The 21,594-nt window shown below is 35.1% G+C and overlaps 1 protein-coding gene across 1 annotated transcript in view; it reads right to left on the bottom strand.

The window, feature by feature from the left end:
- Window positions 1-5,966: 5,966 nt before the first annotated feature.
- Window positions 5,967-21,594, bottom strand: part of LOC136027531 (zinc metalloproteinase nas-7-like) — a 26,223-nt gene continuing 10,595 nt past the window's right edge. Inside the window, exons 3-6 of the mRNA XM_065704882.1 lie at window positions 21,399-21,532; window positions 20,242-20,428; window positions 18,141-18,274; window positions 5,967-6,087 (exon numbers count right to left, since the gene is read on the bottom strand). Of these exons, the coding sequence (XP_065560954.1) occupies window positions 6,007-6,087; window positions 18,141-18,274; window positions 20,242-20,428; window positions 21,399-21,532 (536 nt within the window). The 3' untranslated portion in view covers window positions 5,967-6,006. The remainder of the gene's footprint in view (window positions 6,088-18,140; window positions 18,275-20,241; window positions 20,429-21,398; window positions 21,533-21,594) is intronic.

Genomic DNA, 21,594 nt, shown 5'->3' with positions numbered 1-21,594 from the left:
GCCATTGTAGTTGTGTCCCTATGTCCCACCTGTGAATATAGATATATATATATATACTAGTTGGTGGGGGCGCTTCGCGCCCCCCCCAAGCCCCCCCGCGCGCGTAAGTCGTTACGCGCCATAATAGTTACGCGCCATTGTAGTTGTGTCCCTATGTCCCACCTGTGAATATAGATATATATATATATATATATGGTTTTAACTACGTAAAACTTGCGAATATACAACATTCTTTGCTGTCCCATTGTCTTTGCATATAAATAGATTGTCAGGTTATCCCCCTGTTTCCCCCGGTGTCCCCGTTGTAGTTGTGTCCCTGTGTCCCGGTCGTCATTTATATTCCCTGTGTCCCGGGTCCCGGTCATCATTTGTATCCCGGTGTCCCGGTCTGTATATACATTCGTTTTTTAGTTTTGTTTTTCTCCTTTATTTTTTTCCTTTTTTTTTCTTTTTTAGCTTATTTAGATTTTTAGATTTTTTAGTTTTTTTTATTAGTTTTTAGTTTTTATTTCTTTTTAGTTTTTTTGTCCCGGTCGTCATTTATATCCCCCTGTTTCCCCCGGTGTCCCCGTTGTAGTTGTGTCCCTGTGTCCCGGTCGTTATTTATATTCCCTGTGTCCCGGTCGTCATTTGTATCCCGGTGTACCGGTCTGTATATACATTCGTTTTTTAGTTTTGTTTTTCTCCTTTATTTTTTTCCTTTTTTTTTCTTTTTTAGTTTATTTAGATTTTTAGATTTTTTAGTTTTTTTATTAGTTTTTAGTTTTTTTTTCTTTTTAGTTTTTTTGTAGTTTTTACCTTCTTTTTAGTTTTGTTAATTTTTTTTTTTACTTGTGTCCTGGTCGTCATTTATACTCCCTGTGTCCCGGTGCTTTGTTGATTGCTAATCGAACATTCCTTTTGTCCTGGTCGCTTTCTCTTTGAGTGTCGTCATTTATTTTTTTCTTTTTTAGTTCTTTTAGTTTTTACCTTTTTTAGTTTTTTTTTAGTTTTTATTTTTTTTAGTTTTTTACCTTTTTTTAGTTTTTTTAGTTTTTTAGCTTTTTTATTTTTTTTATTAGTTTTTAGTTTTTTTGTAGTTTTTGCCTTTTTTTTTAGTTTTTTGTCCTGGTCGCTTTCTCTTTGAGTGTCGTCATTTATTAGTTTTTTCCTTTTTTTTTTTAGTTTTTTATTGGTTTTTACCTTTATTTTAGCTTATTTTTCAGTTTTTTCCTTTTTTTTAGTTTTTTTTTATTTTTTATTTTTTTTAGTTTTTTACCTTTTTTTAGTTTTTTTAGTTTTTTTAGTTTTTTAGCTTTTTTACTTTTTTTATTAGTTTTTAGTTTTTTTTTGTAGTTTTTGCCTTTTTTTAGTTTTTTCAGTTTTTTTTTTAGTTTTTTATTGGTTTTTACCTTTATAGTTTTTTTAGTTTTTTAGCTTTTTTATTTTTTTTATTAGTTTTTAGTTTTTTTTGTAGTTTTTGCCTTTTTTTAGTTTTTTCAGTTTTGACGTCACCTAATCCAGTTTTTTCAGGTGACTTCACCTGACACATCCATCCACACATCCATCCATCCATCCATCCACAGACAACTTATTTTTATATATATAGATATATATATATATATATATATATATATATATATATATATATATATATATATATATATATATATATATATATGTTTTTAACTACGTAAAACTTGCGAATATACAACATTCTTTGCTGTCCCATTGTCTGTGCATATAAATAGATTGTCAGGTTTACCGACTCTTGAACATGCAACATATAATGGTCCATGGGAAAACAATCCGTATTCAGATCTATACCTCATGATTCTAATGATTGCCCTTGAGCTTTGTTGATGGTGATTGCTAATCGACCATTCCCTGAGTCGCCATCGTCATTTATATATCCCCCTGTGCACCCCGGCGTCCCCTTTGTAGTTATGTCCCTGTGTCCCGGTCGTCATTTATATTCCCTGTGTCCCGGTCGTCATTTGTGTCCCGGTGTTCCAATCTGTGATTTCTCTTTGAGTGTCCCGGGCGTCATTTATATTCCATGTGTCCCGGTGTCCCGGTCGTCATTTATATCCCCCTGTGCCCCCCGGCGTCCCCATTGTAGTTGTGTCCCTGTGTCCCGGTCGTCATTTATATTCCCTGTGTCCCGGTCGTCATTTGTATCCCGGTGTCCCGGTCTGTATATGCATTCGTTTTTTAGTTTTGTTTTTCTCCTTTATTTTTTTCCTTTTTTGTTTTTTTTCTTTTTTAGTTTATTTAGATTTTTAGATTTTTTAGTTTTTCTATTAGTTTTTAGTTTTTTTGTAGTTTTTACCATTTTTTTAGTTTTTTTAGTTTTTTTTTTTTACTTATGTCCTGGTCGTCATTTATACTCCCTGTGTCCCGGTCGTCATTTGTGTCTCGGTGCTTTGTTGATTGCTAATTTATATTATATTTATATTTATATTTTTTATATTTATTAATATTTTTTTAGTTTTCGTTTTCTCTTATTTTTCAGTTTTTTCCTTTTTTTTTAGTTTTTTCTTTTTTAGTTTTTAGTTTTTTTTTTGTTTTTTACCTTTTTTTAGTTTTTTTAGTTTTTTTAGTTTTTTAGCTTTTTTAGTTTTTTTATTAGTTTTTAGTTTTTTTTTTAGTTTTTGCCTTTTTCTAGTTTTTTCAGTTTTTTTAGTTTTTAGTTTTTTACCTTTTTTTAGTTTTTTTTAATTTTTTAGCTTTTTTAGTTTTTTTTCTTTTTAGTTTTTTTTGTAGTTTTTACCTTTTTTAGTTTTTTTTCTTCTTTTGTATTAGTGTGAAATAATTCAGACGTCATATGCGGACAAACACGACGTCACTCGACAGACAGACAGACAGACATAACCCACAAACAACTTATTTTTATATATATTTATTCATATTTTTTTAGTTTTCTTTTTCTCTTTTATTTTTCAGTTTTTTCCTTTTTTTTAGTTTTTTTCTTTTTTAGTTTTTAGTTTTTTTAGTTTTTTACCTTTTTTTGTTTTTTTTTTAGTTTTTTTAGTTTTTTAGCTTTTTTAGTTTTTTTATTAGTTTTAGTTTTTTACCTTTTTTTGGTTTTTTTTAGTTTTTTTAGTTTTTTAGCTTTTTTAGTTTTTTTATTAGTTTTTATTTTTTTTGTAGTTTTTGCCTTTTTTTAGTTTTTTCAGTTTTTTTTTAGTTATTAGATTTTTACCTTTTTTTAGTTTTTTTTAGTTTTTTAGCTTTTTTAGTTTTTTTTTCTTTTTAGTTTTTTTTGTAGTTTTTACCTTTTTTAGTTTTTTTCTTCTTTTGTATTAGTGTGAAATAATTCAGACGTCATATGCGGACAAACATGACGTTACCTGATCCATCCACAGATCCACACACAGACAACTTATTTTTATATATATAGATATATATAGATTTTATTTTTTAGTTTTCTTTTTCTCCTTTATTTGTCAGTTTTTTCTTTTTTTTAGTTTTTTTTTCTTTTTCAGTTTTTAGTTTTTTATTAGTTTTTGATTACTAAGGTCCCTGCGTCGACCCTGTAGTGCATTCCTGCAGCATGGTTCGATCTCTGGGTCCCGTATTACCAAGCTAAGGTCAAACCCACTGCGCCAACACAGGTAGTTATATAACTGAGCTACTTCGGCTTGAATACATTCATTTTTGAATTGGTATGTGATGAAATAATTCAGACGTCATATGCGGACAGTGACGTCACTCGACAGACACACAGACAACTTATTTTTATATATATAGATTATTTATAGATATATATAGATTTGTATTCAGACAACATTTTTCATTAATATGAAATATGCCTTGAGGACGACCCCAAAAAAAGATACCAAAGTATTGGCCTTTTAAGCTTCTTTCAGTTGAATACCTGAAGGAAGCTTTTGATAACAAATTTTTTAATAACAGAATTTAAGTATTACCAGAGGGGTATCAGGATTTTCGAAATGCTCAAGTGGGGCATGGCCCAAAAGCGGTTGAAGTCGCGAATAGTAGAGATAATCTTTAGTAGCTATAAGATATAATGAAGGAAGGATTATTTAGAAAAAGAAGTTTTAGCGCTAAACACTCAGAAGTCAGCAGCATTAGTATATAGGAGTAGAGAAGAGGTAGCACCTGAGGTTATAATTAATTTTTGAGGGGAAATATTAGAGATCAAAGAGGATTTTTTGTTAATTTGGGTCTTAAATTTAGCTAGTAGACATTATGCGTCAGAGGTTTGTGGTTTTGCAAAAGAAGCTAATTTTGAAGTAGTTCAGCTTAGATATTCTTATAGAATTTTAAGCCTAAGGGATTTGTTTGGTAGAGTGGTACTAAATGGAGATTTGTGCTTTTTTTAGGAGTGCTACATTGGTTAGAATTGTTAAATTTTGAGAGAAAATAATTAGGCTACCCAGGGCTAGGCATCTTAAGTCAGCTTATTTGGAGAGACTGAAGGACGGTTGGAGTGATTCATGGAGAAATCAAGTCAAGGTAATAGTGGGTTTTTGTGGAGTGTCGAAAATGTGGAAGGAAGGAAAAGGCTTGATGAATAAAAGTGTTTCAGTATGGTACGCAGCTTAATTTAATTATATAAGTGTTCCCACGGACTGAGTTGAGCTAAAATTCACCTATAGAGGACTAGCATTATATCCAATTTTGATAATAACTTTGGATTACTATACAACACAAATATAAGAGTCTTTGGCTCTTTAAGACTATTTTTTTGAAAGAACTGCAGGGAATCAGGCACTTGAGTCAAACAAATATTCAGAAACTTTTCAAAAGATGCGTATTTTATATTATTTTGTTAAACTATTTGCGTGCTTTTTCATCTTGTATGTGAAGATGTAATTTTTATCAAAAACTAAATTTATTATAAATCTATGTTTTTTAAGTTATAAAAATCAAGTTGGTTGATAAATTTTAGCTTTCATTTGAATCCTTAAACATTTTACTATGATGTCTCAGTGCCTCACTAACGGCGAAGAAAAAACAACAGGAAAAAACGAAAAAGAACAGTCTTTGTCTCGAGCTGTGTAATTATGTTTCTCATAACATCAATAAAAAAAGAATCCATTGAATCACTCCGTTAAAGGTCCAACTTAATACCCTAAGTCATTCCTGACATACATCATTTTGACAACGTACATACATATTGTGCATTTTAAGTTTGCTTAACATTCCTATCACCATTCCCTGACAGCTCCACCTGAATCCCCCCGACATTTTTGGGCGTCAAGGGTCAAACATCCCCCTTTTACCAATAGAAAGTGCTAGCAATCAAGCATAAGACAAGAGAAATTAATGTGACAGCTACCGGTAAAATAAATTTTTCTAAAAATTCTACTTTAAAATAAAAAAAATTAACAATTTAGATGAGAACTACCGATAAACCGTAAATTGTTTGGATAGCGGTGCTTGGGACAAATGTTGAATTCATATTTCATAAAAATGATAATAGTCCTTGACAAATACTTACAAAATGTTTTTTTTTTCGGAATTAGGATAGCAGTTTTAGTAAATAATCACCCCACTAGGGGCATCAGTTCCTTTTGTGGAAGAATACACTGTCAAGCTATCTAATCGATCTTAAAAATCTTGCTGATTAATTAGTAATCGGCATGCCAAATTTAGATAACTTTAAGTTTTTCGGGTAGCATAATTAGTTATCAGCCTCACGGGACACTAAGACGTAAATTCACGGAAGCAATGAGGAGGGAAGCTAAAAAATGCTTTTTAGCTCATTTTTTTCTAAAAAAAACCTTTTTTAGCATGTTTTATAAATTTGAGGGGGGGGGGGGCAATTTTTGCAATTCTTAAGGAAAATATCATTTTCGAAATTTAGGGAGGGATAAAAATATATTGGAAGGATTTGCTGTGATTATCACTTCTGCTAATTTATGAATGTTAAGGGCTTGTGAGGTTTCAGGGGCTAGTGTTTAGACTGTTTAAGGCGGTGGTAATCCCCCTCCTATTTATGGTATAAATAGGAAACCTTTGCTATAAAACATTTATTCTTGGACAATACAAAATATTTTAGCAGTTGTACATGGCGTTTATTTTTGCAACATCGACATCTGTTAGGCCTTCATCGTTACCAAGAGGAGTACCTTCAGGCTAAAAGGAAAAAAAATTCCAAATGATATATATATATATATATATAATATATATATATATATATATATATATATATATATATATATATATATATATATATATATATATATATATATATATATATATATATATATATATATATATATATATATATATATATATATATATATATATATATATATATACATTTAAGCACAGATACAAATAAAATCATTTGCCATTACATAAACAAACTGCTAGTACAGCTACAGACAGCTTGTTGCAGCACAAAGCAGAATCAAGGGGACAGAGCAATGCAAGCTCCTCGACCACCCCGATCTTTTCATATCTTCACTCTTTACTCTGGAACGTGATGCTTTTGCTTTGATATCACCTGGATTGATAAAGAGTACGAGATTCCGCAATCAGTGGTGTCTATTCACAAAAATCTAGGGGGGTTGGAAAAGTATTTTGAAATTTCTGGTAGGGGCAAATTTATTTTTTCGTTTTTTCATTGTAGATACCAAAAAGTTATTTTACTTTAAATAGCCCTCAAAAAGTATCTTTCAAAATGTATAGGGTTAAACAAATCAAAGGCAACACTATAGCGGTGACTATAGTAAAGCCCATACGGCTCCAATGTTTTATCATCCCCCCCCCCCAGAGGCACTCCATATGGAATAGGTTGTCATATAAACTTTAAAGGGAGTTCATTCGATTGAAAATCAAGAGTTCTAGTACCCTTTTTAAGAGTCAAAAGTGATCGGAGGAAGACTAGCACCAGACGCACTTTTTCCCCAAGTACATCCGACAATAATTTTGAGGTAGTCAATTGGTTAAAAATAGTTCAAAGATCACATAACAAAAATTTCGGGGTCGATACAACCACTCAGGGCCCGGGGGCAGGCGCTGTAAGTTAAGCCCAGGGGGAAAATATGGTTCTTATAGAAGGGATGCTCGTTTAAACTTCAGAGAGGAATCATTTCATTGGACATTGAAATTCTACTTCACTTTTTCAGAGTCAAAAGAGATCGGAGGACAGCCCCCCACACCCTTTTTTTCCCCAGAAACATCAGACAAAAATTGTCAGATGGACATTTTGTTAAAAATGGTTCGAAGGTAAGACACCAAAAAAATCCCGTGTCGACACAGCCCCCCAGGGCCTGGGGCAGGTGTTATCAGTTATGCCCTGAAGGCATATATGGTTCTTATGGAAGGGGTGTTCGTATAAGCTTTAGAGGGATCATTTTATTGGAAATTGAAAGCTGAATTTCCCTTTTTAAGAGTCAAAAGGGATTGGACGGCAGCCTTCCCTCCCCACGGTCTTTGCACCCAAAATGCATCAGAACAAAGTTAAGATAGCCATTTCGTTAAAAATAGTTCAAAGGTCAGATAACAAAACCCCAGTGTCAATAGTTCCCCCCTCCAGGGCCCGAGGGCAGGCACTGTAAGTTATGCCCTGGGGTTATGTATTATTTTTACTGAAGGGATGCTCGTATAAACTTCAGGGAGGGCTCATTTGTCTTGAAAGTGAAAGTTCTAGTTCACTTTATAAGAGTCAAAAGAGATTGAAGGGTTTGCTAGCCCCCCCCCATTCTCTTCGCCCTTTTTTTCCCAAATGTATCAGATAAAAATTTTAAGATATCCATGTTGTTAGAAATAGTTAAAAGGTTAGACAACAGAAACTATGGTGTCGACACAACCCCCCAGGGCTCGGTGGCAGGTGTTATAAGTTATGCCCTGAGGCGTATATGAATCTTATAGAAGGGGTACTCGTATAAACTTTGGAGAGAGCTCATTTGTTTGGAAAGTATAAGTTCTAGTTCACTTTTTAAGAGTCAAAAGAGATAGGAGGGCAACTAGACACTCCCTCATCCTTTTTTCCCCAAATGCATCAGATAAAAATTTTGAGATAGCCATTCTGTTAAAAATAGTTAAAAGGTCGGAAAACAAAAATATGGTGTCAACAAACCCCCCAGGGCCCGGGGGCAGTCGTTGTAAGTTATGCCCTGGTGGAATATATGGCTCTTAAAGAAGGGATGCTCCTATAAACTTCAGAGAGGGCTCATTTAATTGGAAGTTGAAAGCTCTAGTTCAGTTTTTAAGAGTTAAAAGAAATCCAAGGGCAACAAGCCCCTCCCCACGCCCTTTTTCCCCAAACCCATTCAACAAAAATGTTGAGATAGCCATTTTTTTTTTTAAATAGTTCAAAATCACATAACGAATACTTCGTGTCGATACAACCCCCCAGGGCCCGGGGCAGGCGTTGTAAGTTATGCTCTGGGGGCATATATAGTTTTCATGGAAGGGATGCTCGTATAAACTTCGGAGAGGGCTCATTTGATTGTAAATAAAGTTCTAGTTCACTTCTTTAGAGTCAAAAATGATCGAAGGGCAGCTAGCACCCTCCCCCCCTCCACCCCCTTTTTCTCAAAATGTATCAGATTAAAATTTTGAGATAGCCATTTTGTTAAAAATAATTCGAAGGTTAGATAACAAAACTCTGGTTGTCGACGCAAACCCGCCGGCAGGCGCTGTTAGTTATGCCCTTGGGGCATATACGGTTCTTATGGAAGGGATCATCCTACAAACTTTAAAGAGGACCCATTTGATTGGAAATTGAAAGTTCTAGTTCACTTTTTAAGAACGAAACTGACAGAGGGCAGATAGAACACCCCACCCCCCGAATGCATTAGATACAATTTTGAAATAGCCATTTTATTAAGATAGTTAAAAGGTCAGATAATAAAAATTCTGGTGTCGACATAACACCCCAGGGCTCAGGGGCAGGTGTGGTAAGTTATGCCGTGGGAGCACATATAGTTCTTATGGAAGCGATGCTCGTATAAACTCCAGAGAGGTCTCACTTGACTGGAAATTGATAGTTCTGTTTCACTTTTATAAGAGTCAAAAGGGATCCAAGGGCAACTAGCACCCCCACGCCCTTTTTCCCTAACCCTTGGGGTAAAAATTTTAAGATAGACATTTTTTAAAATAGCTCGAACATCAGATAACAAAACTCCGGTGTCGATATAACCCTCCATGGCCCAGGAGCAGAAGTCGAATTTTATGCCCTTGGGGCATAAATGGTTCTTGTAGAAGGGATACTCGTATAAACTTTAGAGAGGGCTCATTTTACTGAAAATTCAAAGTTCTAATTCAGTTTTTAAGAGCCAAAAGTGATCAGAAAGCAGCTGTCCCCCTCCAAGCCCTTTTTCTGCAAATGCATCAGATAGAAATTTTGGGATAACCATTTTGCTAAAAATAGTTCAAAGGTCAGATAAAAAACTCCGGTGTTGACACAACCCCCAAGGGCCCGGGAGTAGATATGTAAGTTATGCCCTGGGCATATATACACATATGGTTCTTATTAAAGAGATTATCGTATAAACTCCAGAGAGAGCGGGATTTTTTTGGAAACTGAAAGTTCTAGTTCACTTTTTCAGAGTCAAAAGTGATCTGAGGGCAGCCACCCCCTCCCCCACTTCATTTTTCCCTAAATGTATCAGATAAAATTTTGAGATAGCAATTTTTTTTTAAATAGTTAAAAGGTCAGATAACAAAAACTCTGGTGTGGACAAAACACACCAGGGCTCGGGGGCAGGCGTTGTTCACTTTAGTGATTTACGAGGCACCTTCGATTTACGGTACAAGGGCTGTAAGTTATGCAAGTTACTTATTGATACTTTGATAATTTGTTTACTTTGATGCTTTATTTACTTTGTTATTTTTTTTCTACTCTGATATTGTTACTTTGATACTAATTTTGATACTTTGATGAACGTATCAGAAGAAAGAAAGGTGAATGACAGATGAAGACAGATATACTTCCCCGCTTTGCAGAGTTAAAGAGGATTATTTAGTGCATTGCTTAAGCCGGTGCCAGGGGCTCTCTACGATAAGGGAAGGGATATTTGGAAATAATAAGTTGATACTTCCAGGTGTCTTAAATAGTACGTCGCCTCAGTTTATTTGTAGAGTAGTAAGGTAGCCTATCTGGAAATTTTGTTCAATAAAAAAAATAATAATGAATAGGTAAATACAAAAATGTCAGTATAAATGTAAATGTTATGTTTTATTTATGTCTCTTTCCGAGTGTTAAGCGTTCTTTTCAATGACCTTTTTTTCAAGTATTATGCACTAATATTAGGTTAATGCAGTTTTTCATTTAAGCGTTTTATGTTGATCGCTGATACAATTTTATGTTATTTGTGTCTTTCGTTTATGTTATTGCACTGTGTTCATGGCTGTATATTTGGCTTTAAAATACACTTATCTATTTATCTATCTATCTATCTATCATACATACAATAGGTACTACTATAAATGAATAAATAAATCTTAAAACGAGTAAGGCTTAAATTGAATATTCAAATCAAGCTTAAAACGACGAAAATATTTTACTATTGAAGCTGAAATGAAACCCAAACCGAAAATATATCAAATAAACAATCAATACAAACAAACATACAATAGATACTAATATAAACGAATAAATAAATCTTAAAACGAGTGAAACTTAAATTGAATATGCAAACAATGCTTGAAAGGGACAAAAATCACTACAAACAAGAGTTTGGGTATCGCCTCCTACTCTCAATGTCATTGTCCTACTGTGTAATTGGCGCTTTACTGAAAACTATATGTGTCTTGAACAGTCTTGGAAAGTACAAATAAAATCAAATTGAATATTTAATATATAATGATATTAATTGTTGAAAGATCATCAGTTCAAGATTTTATTTCACTGTAATTTTTATTTTCATTTTCAATGCTGTAATAACTGGAAAAGAGAATATTTGTAATAAAATTCGTTTTCAGTGAAGCGCCAATAACACAGTAGGCTTTAGATTTTTACAGTTAAGGAAGGGCCGGTATCCAAACTCCTTTTTGCAATGAAACTATATTCGTCTTGAACAATTTTAGAAAGAGCTAATAAATATAACTGAATATTTGATAGTATAATGATATTAATTGCTGAAAGCTCATCAGTTCAAAATTTTACTGTAATGTCAGTGTTTATTTTCAATATTAGTTACAAAAGAAAATATTTGTAATATGATTTGTATTCAGTAAAGCGCCAATCACGCAGAAATTCTTAGACTTTTATGGTGAGAGAAAGAGACGATACCCAAGCTCTTGTTTGTAGGGATTTTTGTTCGTTTCCAGCTTGATTTGCATATTCAATTTAAGTTTCACTCGTTTAAGATTCTTTTTTTCATTTATTTTAGTATCTATTGTATATTTGTTTGCATTGATTGTTTATTTAATTTCTTTTCGTTTTGGGTTTCATTTATACTTCAATAGTAATTTTTTTTTCTTTTTAAGCTTGATTTGCATATTTAATTTAAGCATTAATCGTTTTAGCGTTTATTTATTCATTTATATTAGTACCTATTGTATGTTTGTTTGCTATAATTGTTTATTTGATTTCTGTTCGATTTGGGTTTTATTTATTTTTTAATAGTAATTTCTGGTCGTTTTGAGTTTAAATTTTAACAGGTATTTATATCTGCTAATCTTGAGTTTAATATGGCCTTTACTTTACTTTGAAAAACTTCTTTTTCGGGAGTTTTTTAAAATTAATCTTGAACAGGAACAGCCCCCCCCCCCCGCCCCATTGACGCCACTACCTGTAATCTATTGGAATGGGAGGATCATTCTTCATTAGTAACATCTCATCTAACCATCATAACTTGTATGTCATTATTGTGCTAGACACTTCAATCCGACATTATTTGACAAATATTGAAAACTAGCGTGAGTTTTTTTAACTGTGAAAGCCTATCAAAATACAATAATTTTGATAGTAATCACAGACAAAAAAAAAGGTTTATAAAATTAAAAATTAACGCATCGATGCAAATAATTTCGTTTGGTATCCTAGTCACTAAATCTGGCCACCATTTGTTTTTTCTTGTGGTATAATTCAAGAAATGATTTTCAAACTCAATTTTTTTTCGAAGTTAAGAGCGATATTAAAACCTAGAAAAAGCACAAATGAACTCACGAACAGCAGCTATATTTACATTGCCTGGTCATCCTGCAGTAGCACCCATTACTTGGCTTCATCTTTCCAGAGCCACGCTTTGTTTTAGTGTTTCATCATTGATTAAACGCTGTAGTTGTCGGCCCGTCAAGACTTTTAAAATGCTATCTCCAGATGAAACTGTTTTATTTTGAAAAAGATGAGATACAACATGAAGATGTTATTAAGAAGCACTGTTTCTCCTTAAATTACTACTACTACTAATAACTCACTGCAGCACCAAGCCGCCTGAGGCCAACACCGCTACGCACGCTCCTCCTCCAACCTAATCTATTCAAGGGCTCCCTCTTTACACCCTACCAGGAAGTTCCCATTTCCTTATAATCTCCTTAAAACTAGCTTTAATTTCTATTTCCAAACAACAAATTCATTTTGATACTTTTTAAAATACACCATGAATAAATCATCGTTCTCATGTTCCATTGTACTAACGATCTCGTACTCTAAACTTCAGGTCGATCTGTGAAAACGAATCTACAAACAACTTACTGTTGATAAGCTGGCGATTTGAGGCATTTCTTGGGCATCCTGCAGCAGCACCCATTACTTGGCTTTACCTTGCCGGAGCCATGTAGTCAGAGCGCCAGATTCTGTATCTCGCTTATTTCGATTAGTACCCATGCCGGAAGGTACAAAAATGTTAAGGGTGAATCTCATGGTAGTCAACCATGCTGAAAACGAATATCTTAGGGCGCATGTTCGTCGTTGGGGCGTTTCTGAGATATAGGCCAAAAACACCAAATTTGGCCTATAACGGGGTTCGATGATTCTAAACTTTTTTTTTTTACAGATAACATTGGTCAAATGCAGCGTACTCTTACATCAATAGAAAAAAGAGACTTGGAGCTACACGAATATGGTTTTTGTTTGTAAAAAAAATAAAAATAGTACACTTTTTACTGCAGTTTAAAGAAAAATCTGATTTTTGTCAACAAATTTCTAACAGAAAAGCTAAAAACTCGAAATTATTTCAAGATAATTTTTTTTTTATATTAAAAAAGAAAGCCCGTTCAATTCCAAACACATTGAGCTAAGAAAAAAAAAGCTTAAATCATTATATCTGGGGGTTCTGCAACTTTTTTAGCGAGAATACCCGATAATATGAATTTTGTTTCGTAACCTTCTACCTAGCGGGAAGTTGATTGATAAGCTAAGCAGAAGAAATTGATAAGCAGAAGATGAAAAAGAAAAGTGAGTCAGGTAGGCCAAGATAAAAAAAAACAGTTACTTCAGGTTGATTCAACATGTGATTCTGACGCAAATACTGATTTGCTGATGGATGATAATGAAGAATATGACACAAATTTGGAAGATCAAAAAACATTTTTAAGGAAATAGAAATTTTAAAAGCACTTTTCGTGTTGTAAAGTTGGCTAGCAAAATGAGTGTAAAAATTTTTTTGCAGAAGTAAGAGACTTAATGAAAGTAATTTACAAAATTCAATATTACAAGAAACTAGGTGATACTGACTAATTTAGATTTATAAGGATTGATCAAAAGGCATGTTACATTGATCAATCAGATTTAGTATTGAAACTTCCAGTTCTAGTGAAAATGCTTGTCAAATGGAACATCTGTGATTTGAAATTGATTTGTCAATATTTAATCTAATATCTTGCTTTTCCTTCATGAAGCACCAAACAACCATGCAGCAGTCGAATAATGCAACAATGCAACAGCTGTCGGATGTGACGATACGGTGGTCACGCAAGATCTCTTCATTTATCAGCTAGCACAGGGAGTGAAAAGTAAATACCCGGATGACTTCAAAAACATAATCCTACGGATGGGAGGCTTCCACCTCCTGCTCAACTATCTCAAGGCAGTTGGTAAGATAATGGACAGCTCTGGAGTCAAAGAGATTATAGCGCAGGCAAAGCTGCTGCTACCTGGTGCATGCGAAAAGGTATTTCAAGGGAAAGGCTACTACCAAGCTATTAATACCTACTGCATACTTTACGAGGTCTTGCAAGCCGTCTACTGGGAGTCCTTTGAAGAGCATTACTCTGAAGGACAAGAAAACTTATCCCGTCTGGACCAGCTGGGTAGTGCCATTGAGTTATTCAGGACTTCATTGGCAAACGGTGCTAGCGCGCGAACTCCACTTCAGAAGGCAAATGATACCTTAATCACTTTGGCTCCAATGAATGCCTTCGAGACCCTTCGAAATGCGTCACCCACTTTTTCTTTCTGGCGGCAGTTCTTGGAAATACTTCAAATAGCGATGCAATTCAATATCATTCTGAACGAGACTGTGTCTGGGAGTCTCATTTGACAGCAACTGCTCGGATGTTGCCATACTTAGTGGTGGCTAACCATCCTCAGTATGCAAGATGTCTCATACAGTACCTATATGACATGCGAAGTTTACCACAAACCTTTCCTGATGTGCACAGTAGGCTCATGAAAGGATACTTCACAGTGAAGAGAACGCACACCAGGTTCACGGCCACCTGTTCCGATCAGATACTGGAATGTACAGTGAACAAGGATGCAAAGACGACGGCGGAATAATAGGAAAACAAATGGATGAGAGACAGACTGAAGCTTGGATTCTTACCTTAACGATTTCCGCTGCCATCAGCAATGGTTTCCTGCAAGTAGTCAACGTATCCACATAGACATTGAAATATCACGAAGACAATCAGTCGACGACGACGCGATTACAACTTTCACGAGATAGAGTTCGAGAAATTTTCACTACATGTGGCAATCCGTTCAGCAGAGTGGACTTTGACCTAGTGAATATTGTGACGTCAGAAGTTGTGGATGATGAGAAGATTGTTTCTGATATAACTTGCGTAGCCACAAAAGGGAAAGAGGTGGTTGAGGACTTTCTGTGCAACAGGAAAGACGATGTGAAAAGGGTTGCACTCCGAACTTTCCCTTCAGAGAGAAAAACTCAGAAAGTAAAGGGTGTCCCTATAACCGATCTCCTGAGCTCTGAAGTAACAGCCTTGAAGAAAATCATTACTGCTCAGTTGAGCTACGGCGAAGAAAAGGAGAAAGCCGTTGCAAAGATCCTCACAAAAGAGATTCTTCCTTTTCCTGCTTCCATTTTTGAACATCTTCCGCAACAATCAACCAAGACATCCTCTGGCTGAAAAATGAGGTCGGGGAACAAAGCTGTGCTGTTGAACTGGCTAAGAAAAAATGGAGGACTTTCAGCTTGGCCGGCGACTTTGAAATCCAAAGAAACAACATCAGCTACAGTACACATCATTGACCTAATGTCCAAGATAAGGTCATATCGGCCTGCCAGGCTCTACACAGTCAAATACTTCGTGGAAAGATTGCTTCTATCATTGCTGAATGATCTTCCAGTGGGTATTCCTGAAGTCTACATTGTCGCATATCGGTACAACGGGCTGTTTGGGAAGCTCACGAACACCGGAGAGTCGATCTCCATGAAATCAGCATGCAGACTCCGACGAGGGAAAGGGAAAACCCTCCAGATTTCCGCTCTTAGCACAATTGAAGAATGGGATGCCGTACTTGCAAGCTCATCGTCTAAAAGCCGGCTCCTCGAAATTTTGCATGAAACCTGGGAGTAGATGAGTGATAAGCTTCCGAATGCACTCAAACTTTTTCTCTCAGGTGGGTTCAAGGAGAGATTCAAAGTGTCTCTGGTCAACCTTGGCTGCTGTCCAACTTTACCAGAACACTGTTACTACGAGGAATGCTTGTCCTCCAGCCACGAAGAGGCTGACCAACGCCCTATGACACATGCAAAGTAAGCTAGCCGTTACGCTTGTAGCATCGTAGCATCGTTGTGCATGCCAAAGCCACAGACGTGGCAGTAGCCTGTGTACATTTTTTTGAAGAGCTTCAAGGTGAAGGACTGAGCGAACTTTTCTTGAAGTTCCCGACTTACACTATCCCAGTACACGAACCGATGGATGGAGTCCACTTGTCCAAAGAGGAGCAGTTTTTGTTACTGTTCGTGCACTGTCTGCCAGGCTGTGACACAACGAACTTTTTCTTCGGCGTCGGGAAAGCTTCTTTCTTAAACACCGCGGTGTCTTCAACTTTTGCCTTAAAAATGGTGTCTGTGACGGAGCGGATCAAGGATGCAGAAGGAAAGCTTTCAGTCGACGCGTTTAGAGAAGTTTACGACCTATCAAAATTCCTGGTCATTGAAATGTATGGTAAACAGGCCGGATTCAATTCACTGGCCAGTGTAAGGGCTTACATTCAGTGCCAGAAACAAGACGTAAAAAGACTGCCACCTTCTGACGACACCATCGAGCCATATTCGCTACATGGATAATCTTGTCGTCAGTACAGGCTCGGCCAAGCATTCCAGATCCACTCCTCCTTGGATGAAACATGGCTGAAGGGGGAGTAGATGCGGTCGTCTCAAGCTGTAAAGAAGCCTCAAGCCTGTAATCTTACTGCAGATGCAAAAGTGAAAGACGCAGGAAAGACTGTAGCTGCTCAGAAATGAAAGGATGCTGCATCTTATACTCCTGCCGCGGAACGACGAGGGTATGCAGGGAGTCTAACCTTGCCCCATTTGAATTCTCGGAAGAAGAAAATGAGGAATATTTGTGAAAGTTTTATTTGATACCTTTTACTTTTAATTACAACAGGTCCCTAATCAGTTGCTATTACCCAATTTTACGGGTAGGCCGAGTAAGACAACTCCAATGCGCCGACTGAATCCATCTGTGAAGTAAAATTCTTTTATGTAGTAAATAGCTCAGTCGTATTACTGGCAAATCAGGTCCCAAAAAGGTAATTGCAGACGCCTTAGTACACCAGAAAACTTATTCGTCCATTCTAAAAAAAAAAAACGCTTTTTTTAGTCAACATTTTTTTTAAACCTATTTTTATTTTTAAGTAAAAGTTAAAAATTTTAAACAGTTAGGAAGTTTGAAGTATTCCTACGCTTAGAAGAAAAAAAAAGTATTATGTCCCTTTTCACGATACGGCTAGTGATCATTTCAGTGACATTACAAAAAAAAAATCTCAGACGTTAAAAAAATAAAAATAGTTTACATGTTTTTAGCTCAAATTGTACGAAATTAAATACACTTTCTTTTCGAATATCAAAAAAAATTTTTTACCTTGAAGAAATTTCGAGTTTTTAGCCTTTCTTTGCGATATTTGTCGAATTTTACAGCACTTATTTTGAAACTGCAGTAAATAGAGAAAAAACAGTATTTATTTTTTCAATTTAAAAATCATATTCTTGTAGATCTAGATCTCTTCTTTCGATTGATATAACATTACGCCGGATTCCTCAACCCAATAACTCGCAAAAAATCCTGAATCGTCATACTTAGTTATAGGCTAAATTTGGTGTTTTTGGCCTATATCTCAGAAAAGCCCCAACAGCAAACATGCGCCCTACGATATTCGTTTTCAGCATGGTTGACTACCCTAGGATCCGTCCTCAGCATTTTTGTACCTCCCGGCATGGGTTGGTGCACGATACAGAATCTGGCGCTCTGACTAATGCTTTGTTTTAGTGTTTCATCATTGATAAACCACTGTAGTTGTCAGCCCATCAAGACTTTAAATGCTATCTCCAAACAAAACCGTTTTATTTTGAAAAAAAAGATGAGATGCTACATGAAAATGTTTTTAAGGAGCACTGTTTCTCGTTAAACTTAGCTTTAATTTCTATTTCCAAAAAAACGAATTCATTTTGATACTTTTAAAATGCACCATGAATATATCATCATTCTCATGTTTCATTTTCCTATGACATGTTTCAATAAGTCCATTTGAAATTAGATCTAAGCCCAATTACCAAATACAAGACATGCCAGTACTAACAATTGAGAACAATTCTTATACTGAAAAATTCGGTTTTGTAGGATTCATTCCAAGACCACGCCTGCCTCTCCTTCTAACTATCAACTACCACACATTATTTGTATATGTACATGAATGCCGTACCTTTAAATGAGTATTTGATTTTTTAAAGATGTTAGCTCTTATTCTTTTAACAAACAAAGTTAAATAAAAGTTCTGAAATGTTGGCAGAGATGCTCAACTCCCCATATAACATTTTTACCTTTGAAAGTATAGTAGGTTCTCCGTTGATGCTGAAGGAGTACTCAGAATAATGCATCACGCTGCTCCAGTCATATGGTTGCCCATAAGCAGTAATATAAGTCTCATCATACTTGTCAAAGTTATGGAGCATATCTAAAAAGACAAATTATAAGCGCTAATAATTGTAGCTGATGAATAGTTTTTCTTTGCATTATTTTGTTATAATTTTTCGAGGATGACATGGACGAAGAGCGTGGGATATTTGGTTTCCACACCAAGTTGTTTGATTTGACTTCTTCACTGTGCAGCAAGGTCAAGCTACATGTAAAAACAGGTTATAGAATAGAATTAATAAAATATTAGTTGCTTCGGTTAAATCCAGGACATAAATGATGTAACTTTTGGGTAAAACAAAAATGAATGAGGGTGGCATATACCATCTACCCTGTTATATCTATTGAGTATATGAGAGTTGTATCAAGGTTATACATTAGGGTTGTTCCTTATATATTAGTTATACATCATTGCATTATTGTATCAGGGTCATACATGTATCAGGGTTATTCCTTATATATTAGTTATTTCTGTTAAATCCAGAATGTAAATGACATAGCTTTTGAGTGAAAAAATAAATGTATCTGCTGGTGATGTTTATGAAATGTTTATATTTTATTTTACATTTTTCCTATTCGAGCCACATTATTGGCTTTTATTTTTCATGTAACCTTGTAGCTTCAAACAAAGGAAACCCAGAACTTATATATTGGAGGCAATATGATGTGATTTTGGATGGCCAATTTATCCATAAATGTGGGTTTGAAATATCAGTAAATTAAATAAAAAAACTTTGCCTATAAGGTCCTACTAAGTAATACCTGTTTCTAGAATATGAAGATGACTTCTGGTTTCCCAACAACTTAATATTTCTGAACCTATCAACCTAGCCATGAAATTCTAACTCTTGGCGATTCTTTTAGTCACGTTAATTCATACAAATTACGGAGGGGGACAAAATGTCTTTTCCAAAATCTAGGTGTTAAAATATTCTTGCAATTTTGTAATCTTAGGATGGGAGGGGCAAAAGATCTCCCCTCAAAATTGGTGCTACTGAATTTCTTGACTTGGAATCCAGTTCTTGCAAAGACTAAGCAAGCAAATAATTAGCAAAACATCAGTGTTCCCTTTACTAAATTATACTTTTCTGATTCTACAACGAATTGATTGCGATGTATTGTAGAAAACCTGGGCAGGTACACATGCAAAGATTCATTTAGTGATGGGACAAAAATATCAGGATGGGAAACAGACTTGAAAACATATTTAAACAAGAGAAACAAAGAAAAATTAACAAGGAGAGAAAAGAAATTTAAAAAAAGAGAAAAAAGAAAATTAACAAAAAGAGAGAAAAAAAGAGAGAAAAGAAAATTAACAAGGAAAAGAAACAATTTAAACAAGGAAAATACAGACAATGTCGAAGAAGTCACAGAAGTCTTGCGATGCATGTTACTTGCGTGTAGGGGCGTGTAAAACCCGTTTTCCAAAGCATGGTAAGCTTTTTTTCCCCTTCTTACTATTTCGGTAATTGGAGACGCAAATGCATAATCTCCATGCAATACCAAGTGCCGTAAGGTCCCTACAAGCTTTTACTATCTTTTGTATAGTCCTTATTGTAGTATTACTGGATTCTAACTGACTAGTGGGATCGACAAGAATATGTCGATAGGCGTTTCGTGGAATCCATTCTTAGAGAAGGAATATGGTTGGTAAAGAAAAGTGTATATTAAACTTTATTGGATTTTTTTCCAAAGCCTTTTAAAGGTTTGCTGAAGCACAGTTAACAGGGAGAAAACCTGGAAGCCTTTTTAGCAGGATCTAAAAAGAGCAAAGTATAGTTTCCAAGCAGAGCCGTTCTTAGGGTTGGTGGTGCATGGGGAAAAGTAATTACAACGCCTCCTTCCCCTGACTCAAATACAAGCAAAAAAAATGAATTAAAGTGAAAAATTTGATCAAAGTGGGCAAGTTCCTGACCACGCCCCCACTCACTGTAGTACCCGGGGCAGCTAACCCGGTTGTCACCCCAGGAACGGCTCTGCTCCCAAGCTAAATAAGCACTTATATACCTGGATCAATATTTTCCTCAAAAATTGTAACATAGTCGTCTCTGTCCCATCGAGTCTGCTCATGATGGAAACCAATGGCATGCATAAGCTCATGGACTGGAGTTCCTGTGTATCGGACACAACTCCCGCAGAATTCACATTCCGGTGTTTGAAGATTCACCACTTGTTTAAACCCAATTCGACCGACCTATATTATGAAAGTTCAAAATTGTGAAGACATATAAGAACTAATTCGTTCAAAGTACACAAATTTATAAATGAAATAAAAGAAAAGCAAAATACATTTATTTATTCGTTGTCAACTAACCGTTTGGAGAAAAAACTTATTCATAAAAATCAAGTAAAAATAATTTTCTCAGGATTTTGGTCTCCTATTCCCCTAAAATGAAGATACTTGTTAACCGTGTCCGCATTATGTCTTAAAATTTTAGCACAAAAAGTATTTTTGTTTGGTTTGTCTTTGTGCCCCCCCCCAAGAAAACTTTGTGTGTTTTCATGAGGGGTTGCCAAAGAAAGAGCCTTAAACACACTAGGATTCAAGAGGAATGTTTGGCATTTTGTCTGCCTCCAGTGATTTAGCGTTGCACTAACTTATGGTTGCTGTGTAATATTTTTTTGAAATATTTTTACTGGCCTTAAAAAAAAAACACAATAAACTGAAAGAAAAGAATACTTGAATTAAAAAAAGAGGCAAATTAAACAAACAAAAACAAATCAATCTCCTTTACCATATTAGTGGCTCTCAAACAGCTTATTATCAGTGTATGTAGACCGTCCATGGATAAGTTCAAGCCTCTTTTTACGGTATACAATTACTTTATGCAGCTAATTGCCAGAGTTAGGTACAAACAACATATTCAATTGTGGTAGAAATTGGGAATTTTGTATTGTTAAATATAAAGACAATGTAAGATTTAGATGAACAAGCTATGGAAGCATTAGGAAATCACCGGCATTGGCCATTCTATTTTTATTTATTGTTTTTTAAATCAAGTTTTCTTATATAGATGCATAAGATGAAAAGATGACAACAGAACATGTCTGTTTCCTACACCAATAAAGAGGAGACCTTTACTGGAAAATATAATGGTTACGTTTGTTCTGGGTAACGTTACCAAATAAAGTTACTATTAAAGTAATTATGAAGCACAACTTACGTATGACCAACATCCTGTCTGATCACTTTTAATGTCGATGTAGTCTCTCTCATTAGTATGAGGTACAAATTTGACGCATGTTTTGGTGTGGTATTCTTCAAATGATGCCTCAATTATGGCCAGCTGCTCAGGGGCTAAAAAAGACAATTTTTTTTTTGTTTTTGTTTGAATAATTTCATTAACTACAACCTCGTTT

This window comes from Artemia franciscana, chromosome 5, assembly GCF_032884065.1.
Source record: "Artemia franciscana chromosome 5, ASM3288406v1, whole genome shotgun sequence".
NCBI classification, from domain to species: domain Eukaryota; kingdom Metazoa; phylum Arthropoda; class Branchiopoda; order Anostraca; family Artemiidae; genus Artemia; species Artemia franciscana.
The sequence above is the reverse complement of the archived record's forward strand: the minus strand, read 5'-3'. Positions and strand labels throughout refer to the sequence as shown.